The sequence below is a fragment of the Triturus cristatus genome, chromosome 3_2 (genome assembly GCF_964204655.1).
Source record: "Triturus cristatus chromosome 3_2, aTriCri1.1, whole genome shotgun sequence".
In the NCBI taxonomy this organism is placed as follows: domain Eukaryota; kingdom Metazoa; phylum Chordata; class Amphibia; order Caudata; family Salamandridae; genus Triturus; species Triturus cristatus.
In genome coordinates, this window is record NC_140584.1 from 161,643,467 (window position 1) to 161,661,475 (window position 18,009).

The 18,009-nt window shown below is 47.4% G+C and overlaps 1 protein-coding gene and 1 long non-coding RNA gene across 2 annotated transcripts in view; one reads left to right on the plus strand and one right to left on the minus strand.

The window, feature by feature from the left end:
• The window catches only part of LOC146856942 (uncharacterized), a 385,883-nt gene that overhangs the window by 366,029 nt on the left and 1,845 nt on the right, over positions 1-18,009 (plus strand). The window lies entirely within an intron of this gene.
• Positions 1-18,009, minus strand: part of UBE4A (ubiquitination factor E4A) — a 218,920-nt gene that overhangs the window by 171,922 nt on the left and 28,989 nt on the right. Inside the window, exon 3 of the mRNA XM_085647409.1 lies at positions 9,174-9,347. Coding sequence (XP_085503535.1) covers positions 9,174-9,347 — 174 coding nt within the window. The remainder of the gene's footprint in view (positions 1-9,173; positions 9,348-18,009) is intronic.

An 18,009-nucleotide genomic window follows, 5' to 3' on the forward strand; every position in this document is an offset into this window, starting at 1 on the left:
AACGAGCAAAGTGTCCGTCCCTCCTCACCTCGGTGTCCAAGCAATAATGTTTTGCGAAGGTGTGGAGGGAGGCCCAAGTTGCCGCCCTACAAATGTCCTCCACAGGCACACCCCTAGATAAAGCAGAAGTGGAAGATTTTGCTCTAGTGGAATGAGCTCACAAACCCTCTGGAGGTTCCTTACCCGTCAAAGAGTAGCATATCTTGATGCACAAGACAATCCATCTGGAAAGGGTGCGCTTGTGCACCGCTCGACCCTTTCTGCGTCCAACAAAGCCCACGAAGAGCTGGTCATCAACCCTGAAGTCCTTTGTCCTGTCAAGGTAGAAGCTCACCGCCCTCTTAGGGTCCAAGCGGTGAAGTCTCTCCTCCTCCTTGGAAGGGTGAGGGGGAGGATAGAAGGTAGGGAGGGTAATGGATTGCCCCAGATGGAAAGGAGTTACCACCTTAGGCAAAAATGCAGCCCTGGTCCTGAGTACCATTCGTTCAGCATGAATGGCCAAAAACGGGGGTTTTGAACTAAGAGCTTGAAGCTCACTTACCCTCCTTGCCGAGGTAATTGCAATGAGGAAAACCGTCTTAAAAGACAACAGTCTCAAAGGACACTTGTGCAAGGGCTCGAAGGGAGAACCCATCAGATAAGTTAAGACAAGGTTTAAGTCCCATTGAGGCACAATAAAGGGAGTAGGAGGAAACCGGTTTGTGAGACCCCTAAGAAATCTAAGAACAATAGGTGATTTGAATAATGACGGCTGATCCGGCAAGCAAAGGAAAGCCGACAAAGCCGATAAGTATCCCTTCACAGTGGCCACAGCAAAGCCTTGCTGAGCAAGAGAAAGGGCAAACTGTAGAATGTTAGACAGACAAGCCTTCAAAGGATCAATTGACTTCTCTCCACACCAAAGTACAAATTTAGAGCACCTATAGGAATATATAGATTTAGTGGAATGACGTCTGGCAGACAAAATTACATCCACCACGTCAGGCGGGAGAGAGAAGGAATTCAGGTTGCCCCGTTCAATCTCCAGGCATGAAGATGTAAGCTCTGGAGGTGGGGGTGTAGAACCTGCCCCTCCGACTGCGAGAGGAGGTCTGCCCTCAGAGGGAGACCGAGCGAAGGGCACGAGGAGAGGTGGAGAAGATCTGTATACCACACCCTTCTTGGCCAATCCGGTGCGATCAATATGACTAGGGCCCGGTCTTGGCAAATCTTCCTCAGAACCCGAGGAATCATGGGTATGGGAGGAAACGCGTAAAGGAGTCGTGAGCTCCAACTCAACTGAAACGCGTCCCCCAACACCCCCTGCATTGGAAACTAGAGACTGCAGAATGACGGGCAGTGCGCGTTCTCGCGGGTGGCGAACAGGTCCACCCGAGGAGTTCCCCACATCCAAAAGACGTGACGAACTACCTCCGGATGGAGCCTCCACTCGTGGTCGGCGGAGAACTGCCGACTGAGACTGTCCGCACGTACGTTCAGCACCCCGGCCAGATGATTGCCATCAGACAAATCGGATGGTCCTGAGCCCAGGACCATAGACGCAGGGCCTCTCTGCAGAGACAAAGAGACCCCACTCCTCCCGGTTTGTTTATATACCACATCGCGGTAGTGTTGTCCGTCAGGACCTGAACAGACTGACCGCGAAGGGAAGGGAAGGGAGGAAGGCCTTGAGTGCTAAACGAATTGCCCTCAATTCCAAAAGGTTGATGTGAAGCAACCTTTCCTCTGGAGACCAAAGACCCTTGATCTCCAGATCCCCCAGATGAGCACCCCACCCTAAGGTGGATGCATCCGTTATCACCGTGGCCACCGATGGAGGTAGAGGAGAGCTTCCCTTGAGACAGGTTGCCCTCCACGCTCCACCAGGACAGATCCGCTGCAGCTTCTCTGGAGATCCTCACAGGCTCCCTGAGATCTCCTTTGTGCTGATACCCCTGCTTGCAGAGGCACCACTGGAGCGCCCTCATGTGCCAGCGTGCATGGTTGACCAACAAGATGCAGGAAGCGAACAGACCGAGCAGGCGAAGGACCTTCAGAACTGGAACAACCGCTCCATTGTGGAATAAAGGAACCATTTCCTGAATGTCGAGAATTCTTTGAGGAGGAGGAAATGCTCGACACACAGTGTCCAGTACTGCCCCTATGAACAGGTTGCGCTGAGAGGGCACCAGGTGAGATTTGGGCACATTGATCGAAAAACCCAAGTCGAATAACAGTTGAGATGTTACATGCAGATGATGTTGCACCATCTCTGGGGATTCTGCTTTCAGAAGCCAGTCGTCCAGGTAGGGGAATACCGGAATCCCCGAGATGTGCAGCCACCACTGCCATCACCTTTGTGAAGACTCGAGGTGCGGTAGTAAGGCCAAACGGGAGGACCGCAAACTGGTAATGTTGCGACCCAACCGTAAAACGGAGATACTTCCTGTGCGACTTCAGGATTGGGATGTGAAAATACGCATCCTGCAAGTCGAGCGACACCATCCAGTCCTCCTGATTCAGCGCTTGAAGAACCTGAGCAAGGGTGAGCATCTTGAACTTCTCTTGCTTTAGAAAAAGATTCAAGATTCTGAGGTCCAATATCGGACGCAATCTGCCGCCCTTTTTCGGAATCAGAAAATACCGGGAGTAGCATCCCTGACTCCTCTCCTGCTCTGGAACCACCTCTATCGCACCTTTTTGAAATAGCTTCAGGACTTCCTCCTGTAGAAGAAGACGGTGGTCCTCCGAGCAAGCCCTTTGACAAGGAGGGTAATTTGGAGGGAACTCCCGAAAGGGAAGGGCGTACCCATTTTCTACAAGATCCAGAACCCAGAGATCTGTAGTTACAGACTCCCAATCTTGTAGAAAATGGATAAGCCGGCCCCCCACAGGACCAGCATGATCCGGAATGGCGGATCTAGGGCTGCTTTGCGGTGGTGGAAGGGGCTGAGGAGGAGGAGGAGAGTTGACGGCCACGCGTGCGACCCCTGATTCTACCTCCGATACCTCTAGACGAGGAACCTTGCTGCTGCTGTTGCTGCTGCTGCTGGGTCTGTCTATAGGATCGAAAGGATGTCCTTCCGAACCCTCTGTACCTTTTAAAAGACCCCCTCGACTGAGATTGCAGGCCGAGAGATTTAGCAGTCGCCTTGCTCTCTTTGAAACGCTCCAGAGCAGCATCTGCGTTTTTACCAAACAGGCCAGATCCATCAAATGGCAGGTCCAAAAGAGTCGGTTGCACATCCTGTGAAAACTCCGAAGATCTTAACCATGCACTCCTTCTGGTGGCGACAGAAGATCCCTTGATCCTCGCCACTGAATCCGCCGTGTCCAGTCCACTTTGGATCACCTGGTGTGCAGCCGCCTGGGCATCAGTCAAGATCTCATTGAATCCAGCCCTATCCTCCTCAGACAATTTCGGCGCCAGCTTCTTAGCCAAACCCATAAGCGCATGCACATAGCGTCCTAGAAGACAAGTGGCGTTCGTTGACTTCAAGGCCATGCTGGCTGATGAAAATACCTTTTTTGCTGATTGGTCCAGCTTTTTAGCCGCTCTGTCCCCTGGAACCTGAGGAAAAGCACCCTTGGACTTTCCCGAACAAGCTGCCCGAATCACCAGGCTCTCAGGTGAAGGATGTGACGTTAAAAACTCAGGGTCCCCTGGTGCTGCCCTATATCTCCTAGCGACCGTCTTAGAGACCGCAGGAGCAGAAAAGGGCTTACGCCACACCTCTAACACAGGGCCCATAATGGCCTCATTAAAAGGAAGCAATGGCTCTGAAGCTGCGGTAGGAGAAAGTAAAACCTCAGTTAAAATGTTCGATTTAAACTCCGTAGTTGGTAACTGGAGATCAAGCAGTTCTGCAGCCTTCCTGATAACTGCATGATAAGGAGCAACGTCCTTCGAGGGTTCGTCCGACGGTGGAGTAATCTCCCACTCAGGTGACAAATCCAACCCACTAGCTTCCTTAAGCTCCTCAAATACTTCATCTGATTCTACCAATTCTCCTTCCTCTGCTTCCTCCAGAAGGTACCTCCGCTCATCAACAACCCTCTGAGCCTCCCTTCTGGACCGAATCCGTATCATCGGCGGTGCCGTGTTCGAATCAGACGGCGCCGAGCGTGGATCTGCAGGAGCCGCCGGCGTCGAACGAGGTCGAGCCGGTGAGGATGGAAGCGGCGTTGATGTCCTCGGCGCCTGTAGATGCCAAGACGGCGTCGCTGGAAAGAACGGCATGAAAGGGGCCTGTGGATATACTTGCGGCACCCCTAAATTAAATGCCATTGGACCCGCAGGTGCACCAGTGGTGTACATGGCTCTAGCGAACACCCCGTACATAGCATTTAAATAATGCGAGGGGTCCTGACCTGGTCCAGGGAAAGCAGGGTACTGGTCAGGCATCACCGGACTCGGGCCAACCGGCGCCGACGGTGGAATCAACGGCGTCGCAGGCTCACCCGGGACTTGAAGTTCTTCAACCGGGGCCGGAGATGGAGCCGGAGATGATACCGGCACCGGAGATGGAATCGGCGTCGGAGTCTGAGCCGAAACCGGTGAAGCCAGAGTCAAGGAAGCCACTGGCGATGAAGGACCAGGAGGTTAATCAGGCACAGGAGAAGGAGAAACAGAGTTCCTCCGGCGTCGAGTTGGTGATTTCGACTTCGGAGCCGAACTCTTGTCCGAATGGTGTTGAGACGAGTATCTTCCCTTCTTATGCTTCTTGGCTCGAGAAGCATGCCCCGAAGTCGACTTAGACACCGACCTTGACTTCGATCGAGACCTCGACCTCCTTCTCCCTCTCTTCTCCTTCTTCATCTTTGCAATGAAGAGCTTCGCTTCCCGTTCCTTAAGAGCCTTCGTGCTCATCTTGCGGCAGCTGGAACAGCCATCCACGTCGTGGTCTGATGACAAACACCACACACAGTCCTCATGTGGATCTGTGATCGACATGTGCTTGCCACACACACGGCAAGGCTTGAATCCAGACTTCCTTGCCGACATTCGAGAAAGAACAGAGAAAATCTAGATAATACACAAAGTATCAACAAAGCTAACAGCGAGTCCCGAAATCCGTTGGCTTCGACGGCGCGGAAAAAAGGGAACTGACATCACGCCGACGAGGTCCTCTTATGGAGCCGGTGACGTCGGCAGAGTCGCGAGCGGAGCTGTTCCTCTGTGACGTTGTCTTCGACCTCATCGGCGTGGACTGCTGCAGAAGTTTCCGAATGTTGCTGGCGCAGGGGATATTCACAAGGTGAGGAATCCACTGGCAGATGTATCCATCAGAAGGTGGAGTTAATTTTCCCGATTTTCGGGCGTACCAGAAAGCATTCCTTCTGCGTCAGGCATACTTTTGGCTACTTGAGCCCACAGATGACTGTCCTCTGTGGACCTCAATGGAGCGTCTTTTTCTATCTCCATTTTCTTTTCATGAACATCTTTCCTTCTCACGCAAACCGCAGACCCTCTCTACCCCCATAATCAAATGGACTTCCAAACTCTTTCAGCCATCACTTCCCCTCACACACAAAACTATACATTCCTTCCTCAATTCAACCATATGGCATAATAAAAGCTTGCTTATTCCCAATAAACCCTTTTTTTTGGAAAACTTGGAGACAGAAGGGATTACTTTGGGTTCACCAGTTATTCGCCCAGTCAGTCTTTTTACCCTTTCCTCGCTTAGCCAATTGTTTAAGCTTCCTACCTCGTTCACCATTAAATACAATCTTTTAAAGGAAGTTGTGATGACTACATATACCCGTATATCCAGTACACCCATCTTCCCTTACAATTCGGACTCCCCCTCACAATTGCAAAAGTACACCCAAAGCTTCCACTATATACAGGGCAATGACACTATTAGGCAGAAATCCAAAATAGAGAAGGCGTAGGAACATGATTTTTAGACATCTTGGCCAATTCCTTTATGGAAGAACTTATGGATGAAGTTACGCAAATCCTCCAGAGCGGCAAACACAACGCAAACATTGTTTTTTGTATATAATAGACTTTTATTTATTTTATTATCACCACATATTTTAAATAAAAGATTTTCAACTGTATTAGATGTTTGCTGGACATGTTCATCTCCTAACGCCGATTTATTTCACATGTTATTCTCCTGTGTATCCGTATGTAACTTCTGGAAACAAGTTTGGGCTCAAATCAACCTAATTTTTGGAACTAAGTTTCCTTTTTCCTTTGCCAATGTTTTCTTAGGAAGTCATTCACCTTTCTGGGAAAACGTGATGTTGAATGTCAAAATTATCGATATGTTATTAGCAGTTGCTTTTCAACAAATTACTATAAATTGGAAAGACTCCACACAAATTTCTTTTAGAGCCTGGTGGTACGCTGTTTGCCACAACCATAGGTTAGATACTGCCTTTGTGTACCCTATAAATTTGGCGACTAAGCGCTTGGATTTATGGTCACCTGTTACAATATTTCTTGATGCAAATGCCAAAAGTTTCTCTCAGTTACAACCATCACAACAAGAAGTTCTTAAACCCCTCTGATCCCCTATCCGTTCCTAAAATCTTCTATAATTTATTGATACTCAGTTTTTATTTGTATTGCTTGTATCTCATATATTGTTATTTATAAGTCTGATTCGTATACTTTTAATATGCTTATTCTGAATGTACCGATATGAGGTTACTATTATGTATTTTTTATAGACACCTTTATACTTGCCAATAAAATTTTCTTGAACTTAAAAGAAACTTAAGCTACACACAAAAAGGTAACTCAGTGAATCAAATAAGTTTACAGCCAAAGGATGGTAAAAATGCAAAAGAACATGGACTTTAGCAACGTTTTCTGGCTAGGAATTGATGGACTTGCCATTGAACAGAACAAATCTTGAAACATAATTAATCCCAAGTAAACTTGTTCTATTGAACATAGAGAATAAAAAGGTGTAAATATATTGTATGCAACTTGGTGTTTCTGGGGTTATGTCTCTGAAAAAATTGGTTCATGATAGGAATGCACTGGAACGCTGATACGTCGCTCAGTGTGAAACGGGTCTAATGAAACAATCTGTTGCTGGAAACGGAGTTGTAAATACATTCCTGTAGTTGGAAAGATATTTTGACAAACATAAAACAGAGTAACCGTACACACAACAACAAAACAATGAGTGGCAAGGAAGCAGAAGCCAACCTCATGCTTCCACCTTCACAGATTCCTGGTATGTTCAGATAAGCCCCTTGCCTCAAAGAGGTACTTTATTATTGTTTATACTTGACCTCAAGATTGCCTCTTAGGCACAAACATTTCATTAATTGAAAGTTTTAAAAAGTATTGGTAAAAAAATAAAAAGGAGTGATCAATCATCGTTTCAACGTTCGAAGAAGGTTGTATACTGCTTCCATTTCAAACTCTCATCAAAAATTCCCTGACGTAATTGTAAGTTATTTTGCTATTGACTTTTAATCTGTTTATTTAACACAATAAAAGTTTGAGTCCTGCGATGCCCAGAAATGTGTGTCAGACCTCTTCAGTCTTCGCAGACCCATCTTGCAAACATGGAGTGGTTAGTTAAGTGGCCTGCTATTTACTGTATCTGTGCCGCCCAGTTGCCATCAAGTTCCACAAGACATGTAATACTTTACGTAAGTGTCACACTAAAGATGAGGGAATCTGGTAGAAAAGTGGTATATGGAATCGCCTTGCAACAAATATTACATCACACTGAGAAAAGGAGAACTGACAGAAAGACTACAGTTACTGTCCTACATCTTATGCTTAAATAAGGAGTTTATCCAAGTGCTGCTATTTGAATAGAAAATTGATGGCCCAATGTAGCAGGTAGACTGTACCCAGTGTGATAGACTCCTAGAGACTAGTAGGTGGGCAGTAGCAAGGACTGATGATCACTGAGCCCAGAAGATCATTAGTACGGAGGGTGATAGTCACTTAAAGCCCAGTACCAGCAACCCGTTTCAAGGTTTGTACACAAGTGTACTAATCACCCACAGCAAATATCTCTTGCAGTGGTAAATAGCTGCGGACCCCTGTGGTCTGGGAGAAAAAGAAGTAGGGTTTCTTGCCATAGGCTCTTTTAAAGTCCTAACAGACCCAAACAGGCAGCACTGCTCCTAACCTGGACTTCCACCATGGATGCCATAAAGAACTTAAGTAGCAGGAAAAACACTAGTTGTCAGGTGAGCTAGCTTCAATGGAAGCCCCACAAGTCATCGTCGTGGTGGCCTAAAGGTAGGCTCAATATGAACCCAATAAACGGGTTAACCAAGCGGTGCCGCGCCACTAGGAACATTTCTTCGGCTTGAAAGGGGCAGGAAAAAAATAGGGGCAAAGTTGATTCAAATGTACTTAATGGTCAGTAATGCTTTTTCAACACAATGCCATTAAATACAAACTTTTCTGGTCAGCATAAATGTCAAATTCTTTAACAGGGAAACCATACATAGCGCTACAAAACAAACTTTGTTTCTGGTGTCCCCTGCATTCTCAGGAAAAGTATGCAAAGTTTGCAGCTCAGCCCTCTGCAGCACAGCACCAGTCCAAAATGGGGCCTGCAGGAATTACAATTTCGGACTGCCTTTCTTGGGAGGATGGGAACGGTGCCTGAGGCTTAGGTGATTTGGCTCCACTGGCAGCCCTTAAAGTCAGAGACTGGGCAGCTTAATTTGAACCAAATACACATTTACCAAGAGATACGCTACTTTGCTTGGAGGGGTTGGGAAAATAAAGGGGAGAAGCAGATCCAAATCTTTACCAAATGCTCAGAAACACATTGCTAAGAAATACAAGCGTTTGTGGTTGCAATAACATTTTTTTAAAAAAACACACACACAGAAGCGATAAGCGCCACTATGAAATAAAGCAAATTTCGGGTGCACCTCCTTTCTCTGCATTGAGCGGGCAAACTTTGTAGATCAGTCCTCTACAGCATGACAGCTCTGCAAAATAGGGTCTGCAGGAATTACCCATATTAGTGTTGTGACAGACTTTAAATTTTGAAAGCAAGTGTCAAAATGATGAAACTGAGTTTTTCACCTCAACTATGCAACATAAATGCAGACTGATTAAACTCAAATACCTGGAAAATAATCTACTGAAAGACAATCACACTGCAGGCACTAACATACTGTTCATACTTAATGAACAGTGCAGCTATTGCTTGTTCGAAATGAGGAGAAATACAACGTTCACTTACTGTTATCCAATGTGATGAGGAAGATCCGCTGAAGCATGTGGTTGATGTTGAGCTGCTCGCACAGCTCCTGTTGCGAACGGAATGAGCGGCTGATCTCAGCCACAGAGTCATCGTAGTCATCCAGACTCTCTGACACACTGTTGTCGGAGTCATCTTGGTCACTTAGTGCCTCTTCTGTTGGAAATGAGAGACAATAAATACAGCTGCACTCACCCACATTGCTTGCATAGCATTGACAATGCACACTCCCATGAACACCAACATGGAGAGACAGAACCCAGCTGCAAATATTTCTTATCAGAAACACAAGAGCCAGTTTGCCACTACACACAGAGCTTAGCCCTAGGATATAACAATTGTGAAGAAATGGACTGTACAATACAGAGTCGTTGTGAGACCTCACAGTGTAATACACTGCCAAGTCTTCTTAGGATTAGTCAGGCTTTGTTTGTAAAGCTCAAACCTGGGTAGCTGTGGCTTCAAGTAGTCAAGCTCCAACAAAGTAACAAGTGTAAAGCATTTAAACAGCACCAAAACAAATGAAGAAGAAAGAAACAGGACTCACAATAAATCGGACACAAATTAATAAAAGCAGGTTTTATTTTTATGAATTGATACGCACCAAAATTAAAACAAAAGATACACCTGAAGGCTCGAAGAAAGAATTTTGACACAATCGCAAAGCAGCACTGACAAATTCAATTAATATGACACTTTGAAACTTTCTCAGCAAAAAAGTTACTATAGGGATGCATGTGGTTACTTAGAAGTACTTTGTGTGACCAACTATAGAGCAGAACCAGTCAAGTGGACCAACAAAATCTGTAGAAACAGTTACCGTCACCGGAAAAGCAGCCTCCAGTTCAGTTTCAACATTGAATCATCACTTGCCATGGACTTCTATGGAATGCTTCTGATGCAAGGGCTACTCTTCGTCCACAGTCCGGGTGGTGAGACTTTGGCCACAGGGGCCGACGTCCTTTAAGTCTTCACTGATCCAGCCAAAGTCCAGTCGTAACTGCACACCTGGTCGCCAGGCACAGCGAAACCAGCAGGTCCCTTATTTTTCTGATAATTATCTTTCTGGGTGACCAGACTGCATTCAGACAACCCTCCTGGATCCAGCACACTTGTGTGCAACTTTCTGGTCTCGGTTATCAGTCTCCCAGGCTGCCCTGTGACGAAGAGTGATGATCCAGTGATCTGGGCTACCAACTCGCCCAGGCAGGCTTCCTCAGCATTTTTTGACCCTCTGTCATTAACAGGAAGTCAGCCAACTGACTCTTGGAGTCTCCACTTCTGGATGTGCTCAGGGGACGACTTCTCCAGAGCAGGACACAGTAGGCACAGTCTTTCCTTCGCTAGCGCAAGGAGCAGCAGGTGCAGTTTAACTTTGATGCAGCCTCTCTTTGGCAGGTCTAAGGTCAGGAGGGCAGTCCTCTGATCCTCTTCCCCAGTCCAAGCGAGGTCAGAGTTCTAGGTGCCAGGGGTGCCCCTTTTATGCCCTGAAACTGCCCTGAGCAGAGGTCGCAGTCACAAGCCAATGGGCTACCTGGGTTTCTCCTGCTTGATGGCAACTTCCTGTGAAGTATCGAACCTGGCTATCCCAGGGTGCTGTATACGGACCACTCACAAAGTGGCTACACCTCTCTCGGTGTGTGGAGCTTTGTAGCATACCCTAGTAGTGTGGTACCTCTGGCTACGTGCTCACGGGAAAACTGGTTAGGCAACTGTTTACCCGCTCTGTCTTTACTGCCGGCCTGTCTAGCCAAACAGATCAGCCCCTCCCATGTGTGTGCATCACTTGCCCTTCAAAAGGTGGGTGAAAGAAAAGTGCCCCTTTTTTAGTTGGCCACTCCCACTTTTTGCCGGGTATTTGATGCAATTTTGACAAAAGTGCACTGGTTTCCTGCTATCCAAGTCCACAGTGCCATATCTTTTTCCCTAAAACAGTTCAATTGTTCTCTCAATTGGCAATAACTTTAGCACCCCTCCAAGTCCCTACTGAATGGCACCCCTGGTACCTAGGACATGGTTGCTAAAGTGGGTCCCCGAGGGCAGCAGCATGTTTTGAACCACCCTAAAGGACCATTCAACACACTCCTGCAAACTGCGTGACATGAAGCAGACAAAACTAAAGACACGACATGGCACATCTCCCGTGTACCATGCCTGCAGACACTGCATGCAAAATATGTAAGTCACCCTTACAGCACTAAGGCAGGGGGAATTATATTATATGTGAGGATATATATATACACATAAGCAGATATGCCCCTGTGATGTCCAAGTCGATTCTTGGACATTGCCAGTGAACAAGGAAGCCATCGTGAGTATATGTACTGAGCACTAGTGATTATGAGTTTCCCAGCTACATGATGGCTTCACTGAAAGCAAAGATGTATGGTATCAAACATCTTGTATTAATAAGCCTAAACTGATTACAGTGATGGATTTATTAATACATGCACCCAGAGGGTACCTTAGAGGTACTCCCTGAAAACCTCAAGTCCACTAGTGTGCTGGCTGACTGGTACAATCCAGCTTGCCACCACATACATGCTTCTGACCCCCTAGAAGGTGACCACCCCACTCTACGATGCCAGGAACAGTGCCTGTTCTGGAAGGAACAGTTTACACCTCTAAACAGAATGGCTAGCAATCAGCATATTTAGGCTGCAGGCTTCAAAGCCTTGGATATGCTACCCTGGAATCCCACAGCCATGTGAGCTGCCACCCCCTGGCCCGAGACCCATTGGGCACCAGGGCAGGCGGGAAATTAGTATCTGAAGTAGGCGTGAAGCACACAGAGGTCAGTCACACCCCCAAGGTGAGCTGCCTGATGTGCCCCACTCAAGGAAAATTCTGTCATCTTGGTGATGGCAGAATTAAGGAGACAAGAATGGGGTTATGCCCACTTCTCACAGAAGTGTTCATATAAGGGGCATAGTGACCCCAAGGGTAGGTAGCCCATTAGCTACTACTCTATTTAATATTTAGAGAGCTCCCTGAATCCAGAGCTTTAGATTCAGACTGAAAAGAAGAGGACACTGAACAGACGAACCCCACAAGCACTGAAGACTGCTGTGAACTTTTGGTGCCAAACTCTGCCTGTCGCACAGACTCAACAATTGCAAAGTCCTGCAGCTGTGCATCCTCCACAAGCCCCGGAGGGCTGCTAGCACTTCACACAGCAGCCAACATCTCCCTAGGCGTAAAGGGGCTACTTCCCTGCAGCCACTGACTGCGATGTTGGTTTATAGAAGCTGCTGTCCCCCGGGTCCACAGAGCAGTAACCACATTCAAGGAGGTCAGATCTGTCTTCCTGTCAAGACGGAAGACGCCAGGAACTTCACAAGCCCTCCTGCACCAATAACCGGGGTACCAGACTGATGCCACAACCAAAGCTTGTTGAAAGTTCAGCCGAACTACAATGAAATCACCAATGAGCGGCTGACGAGGGACGTCCGCACTGCAGAGGCCGGCACTGAGAGTGGCCCAGCTGTCCTGTTTGAATCCCCCTTGCTGGTCCCGACTGACAACTTGAGTGCCTTGACACAAGAGAGCCAGCCGACTACAAACACTTTGCACCCGAGGCACCTATCCAGGGCATAAGCAAACTGACTGCTCCCCTGTGCTCCCAGGACCCTCAGTAGTATAGTTCTATATCCCCGATAGGCTCTGCGCATTGGAATAATATACACAATAGATTTGACATAGGACTGAGGTCAGTATGTCTCTATCGAGTACATTAAACTTAATTACTTGTGTTTGCCAGCTAACTCAGAGATCACTAGAAACTTCTCGAATAAACAAGAAGGGATTAGTTTCTGACAACCGCATAAACAGGACTACTTTGTTTCCCTTAGAGTCGGAACAATCTCAGAACCGTGGAAACAATAGATAACAGTTTCATTTAGTCAATCGTGCATGCTTCGTTTCTACTGAGTTGCACAGAAATAGAGAGACGGGCGTTTCAATAAAAAAGGGTTTATTGAACAGTCTTATTTCTCGTACAATCGTAAGACAGGCTGCGATGTACAATACGTACAGAGTTAGCAGTAAGAAAATAATACTGCAATAGCATGGGTTGTAGCTATGACATATTCATAAAATACATACATAAATAACAAGCTAAAATGTGATACTCATCTGATGCTTCTAAATAATTCTACCCCAATGTACCCAACCTAAGTGTAGTACGAGGTAAGAAGTAGGTGCTGTTTTCTAAAGTATAGCTAGCTATAGTTTGGTTTTGCCAAGAGTTGCCAAACGTTTCTCTTAAGTTCTAGTCTGCTCTATACCTTAAAATGTGCGAGGTTGGACTCTTTCCTGAACTCAATATCTAACACCCCGCAAGGGGAGTCAGAAACACTGGAGCTGGATTCTCTGCGAGGAGGATGACAGAGTCTGGTCAGTGCATCAGCCGGGAACTCGATCTCCTTCCAAACTTGTCGTGGCGAACCGCAAGTAGGCAGTCGAACTGGACCGTACCGGAACCGTGGTTTGCCAGGGCAAGTGCAGGTATATTTATACCTTGAAGGTGTTTAGGAATGCCTGTATTGACGTAAAAGTCGGGCATCGGAACGTCATGAATGAAACCCTAAGGAATAGAGGTTCATGCATACTACATGAGTTCTTGGAGAAATCAAAATCCAAGCAAGGGAAATTCCTAAAGGCTTAAGAGTCTGGTTTTCCAAGAACTCGTTGTGACGTGGATGGACAGATGTAGGAGACCATGCCTGTATTTGGTTAGCATGGATAATGCCTAAATAAGGGCAGGATTTTTTATGCCTAAATAAGGGCAATATGAATTGTACCTATAGAAGGGCATAAATCGGGAAACCTATATACGGAATCTAAATCTACACACAACACCCACTCCAGTTTCATATGAACGACCTTACTAAATCCTAAACATACTAAACATGTCTAAAAGCATGATAATCTAAAACATGCTAAAACATATCTAAAAACATGTCCTAAAAATGCATTACAAAACCATTGCTATGCATAAGGTGCTGTACATATTAAAAGCAATATTTCATTCTTAGCATAAGGTCACATTGGAATGCCAAATGAATGAACCAAAAATATATACACATAATGAAATGGCTCGTTGATACAGAAGAAAAAATGCCGAAACCATTTCATATCAGGTTACATAAATCAATTTGTTGTTTTATGACAAGGTGGCATATTGTCCCTGGAAGTTTGTCAAAGAATTCGGTTCTCTATGAATAGTTCTACTATAAGCAGATTACTGTGCCAAAAATGAGAACAAATTAATCATAGGAAAAGATTTCCAAAGTTAGTCCCTTGTCTGAAAAGAAGGAAGGCCAAATTCAGAGTCTCTTCAGAACACCGTGGGCCTGAATCAAAAGTCAGTGTGTGGGCCTGGAAAAAACATGAAATCCTCTAATCCTGTAGACAAAAAGTCATCTACTGTTGTAGGTGAAAGTTGGAATACCTCGTTTAGAAAATTAACTGCACATAGATGTGAACTATCGCCTTCAGCATTGGTTGCATCAGCAAAGTTCGAATCGGATGTTACCTGCGTGCCTGATGTTTCATCTCGTACCTTAGCAGTAGCAATTTGCGACTGAGATCTCAATGAATGCCGTCATCAGGACTGGTAGCCGCTGGGGGACAACACAGAGCATGGGCCGTACCCGGGTCCAGCAGAGTATCGATATCCGTAGGCATGACTGATGGGAGTGTTAGACAGATGTCTAGCACGCATTCTTCAGAGCAGGCAGCGTAGAACAGGTAAGATGCAATCTTGCCAGATTGGTCTAAATGACAGAAACCATGTGGTATTTAATTCTCGTAGGCGAGGTAAACCAAAATTTGGACGATGCGCTCACGACACTTCATCTCCAATAGAGCTCTCTCCATGGTGAATTGGGTGTCGATGGTGAGTTGGCTTGCCATATCGTAGCAGCAGGAGCAAAAATAGGGTCCCTGCAACAAGTGCTAAAAGGAGTGGCAGTCCGCCACACGCAGAGTGCCTGAAGTTTGGAAAAATTCCGAGGACTGCTTGAAAAATGTGTAAGAAAGTGGGTTTCTGTTGCAGTAACAACCCCCCCCACCCTTTTTGCGCGATAACTGATGCACTTTTCCTTGTTGTGCCCTGGGCTCCTGCCAATCAGGTGCCCAGAGCCTTGTGTTCCTTCCCTAAAAACTGCCTAACAGCCAAAACCCAATTGGCATCTCTGGTCACCTTTCAGCCCCTGGTAAATGGTACCCTAGGTGCCCAGGGCCTGGTGACCAGAGAAGGCCCCTAAGGGCAGAAGCACTTATTGTGCCACCCTTAGAGGCCCTGTACCCTGACACACACACACTGCTTTTGCAGGCTGAGTGTCTGGGTGCAGAACAAAACAAAGAGTCGACATGGCACACATTCCGGTGTGCCATGCCCACAACACACACTGCTCTGGCATACCTCAGTCACCCCTTTAGCTGGGTGCCCTATGCCAGAGGTGTGGGCAAGGGTGCATGAGCCATGTGCCCCTACAGTACCCAGGTCCATTCCTGGGAACTTTAAGTGCAGTGCTGCCATTAAGAGTATATGGTGCTGGGAGGTCGTTAACACGATGGCTGCACTGAAGACTGAAAAGTTGGATATCAAACGTCTCAGCACAGTAAACCCACACTGATGCCAGTGTGGGATTTACTGTAAGATGCACGACAGAGGGCATCTTAGAGATGCCCCCTGAACCTAACCTACAATCCACGTCTTGTCTGAGGGGGTGCCTATGCTAACACACAGCAGACAGGTTGCTGGGCCCCTGGGTAGAGAGCCATCTGCTCTCCTGGGCCTGCAACAATGCACATCCTGGGTGAGGTGCAAAGTCTCCTCCCCCAGGATGAGCAGGGGAAGCTTCAAAGGCATTCTGCCTTTGTGAGCTTCTCCAGGCCACTTGATGTACCCAGCAACTGGCCCCTACCGGTTCTCAACCCCCTCTCTGGCGGGAAGACTGGCCGGAAACCCCAAGGAAGGACAGGGGGTGTGCCAGCCTCTGCCAACCCCACCCCTCAGGTGGGGGGGGGGAGGCGAGGTAAAGGACGTCCCCGGGCTCTCGCCATCTTGAAGATGGGAGCCCTGCCCAATCAGGACTAGGCCACTGCCCCCCTCCCACAGGAGAGTGGCAGGATAGGGGGTGTACCCACCCCAGGGCATGGACCCAGTGGTCCCTGCGCTTTACCTACCCATAACGCCCCTAAATTTAGTATTTAGGGGCACCCTGAACCTTCCTTCCTCAGATCCAGATTCAACAACAAGCAAGAAGATCAAGAAACCAGAAGACCCGCCACGCAGCTGCTAACAAAAGGACGACATCAACTGACTTGGCCCCAGCCCTACCGGCCTGTTGATGCTTGAACCTGCTCCTGTGGAACTCCGGCGCCTTCAGTGGTCAGCAACCTCAAAAACCCGGGGGACCGGACCACCTGGAGACTCTACCAAGACTGGGACCCTCACGAGCAGTGGCTCTGCTCAAACCAAATTGCTAACCCCTGGCATCAGACCAGAACCACAAACCCTGCACACTCTGCACCCGCCAAGCCTGGCCAGTGCCGGAGCGAACAAAGACCCCGAGGACGTCCCCCCGGCGACTGTGACCCCGAATCGGGAACCCAAGGACTCACCTCGACGCTCCGGACAACGCCTACAGCCTCAGAACCAGGTGCCCCGCCCCCCAACCGCGATCAACAGAGGGTAAGATTTCGCGACATCAAAAGGCACCCTTGCACCCGGCGGCCCCCTGTGCCCAACTCCTGGGTACCCACCTATCGTTCAACTACCCAACTTACCTCTTGAAGTGGTGGTGGCACCTGGAGAATCTTCGTCCCCGAGCTTGCAGCCTTTGTTCGACCAGGAGCTTTCCCACTGAAACCCATTGAGCGCCGAAGGCTCAAAAGCACCCTGCACCCAGCCGCCCGAGTGGCCCTGGCAGTGTAATCTCTACACCTATCTACTTCCCCATTTGCCCTGAGCAAGTGACCAGGAGCCCAGCTCCCACAGCCGCGTGGCCTACTAGTCAGTAGCCACCAACCAAGGGCCCCCTGCCTCCTATAGGATAATATTGGGCCTACCTCCCTCTGCACCCGGCTGCCCCTGTGCCGCTGAGGGTCTAACAACTGTACCTACCTGACCCTGGGAGACCCCTGAGTCTGTGCCCAGAATCTTAACTCTGCCAGTCGAGTACTTACCCAAAAGCCGATAACCCAATTTTCCTCCATAGGGTAACATTGACTGGTTTCTTCTGAAATTTCTTCTAAGTGTGGAGTTTCTAAAACTTAAAATATTCACCAAAAATCAACTGAGTAACGAAAACTAAAATACTCACCTGCTATTAGGAGAGATCCCAGTGCTGGATCTTGGTGCCCAGCACTGACCCTGAAACATATTCACAACCGTACTTACCAGTAACCCAATTTTCTTCCATAGGAAATCATTGACTGTTTTCTGTGAAATTTCCTCTAAGTGTCGATTTTTGTAAACTTCAAATATTCTTTAAAAATCGTACCAACTGTGAAAACGTGATTACTTACCTGTTTTAGATCGATGTTCCAGTACTGAGCCTAGGAGCCCAGCACTGGATTACAAAAGTAACGAGAACATACTTTACCTGTAACTTGAATTTTCTTCCATAGGGAATCATGGACTGTTTTTCTAAGAAATTTCTTCTGTGTCGATTTTGAAAACTTATAAATATTCCTTCAAAATCGCCTGTATAACTTAAACGCAGTTTCTCAACTGCTTACAGGTGGTACACTAGTGCTGGATCTAGGATCCAACACTGACCTAGAAAAAGTAACCATAACCCCACTT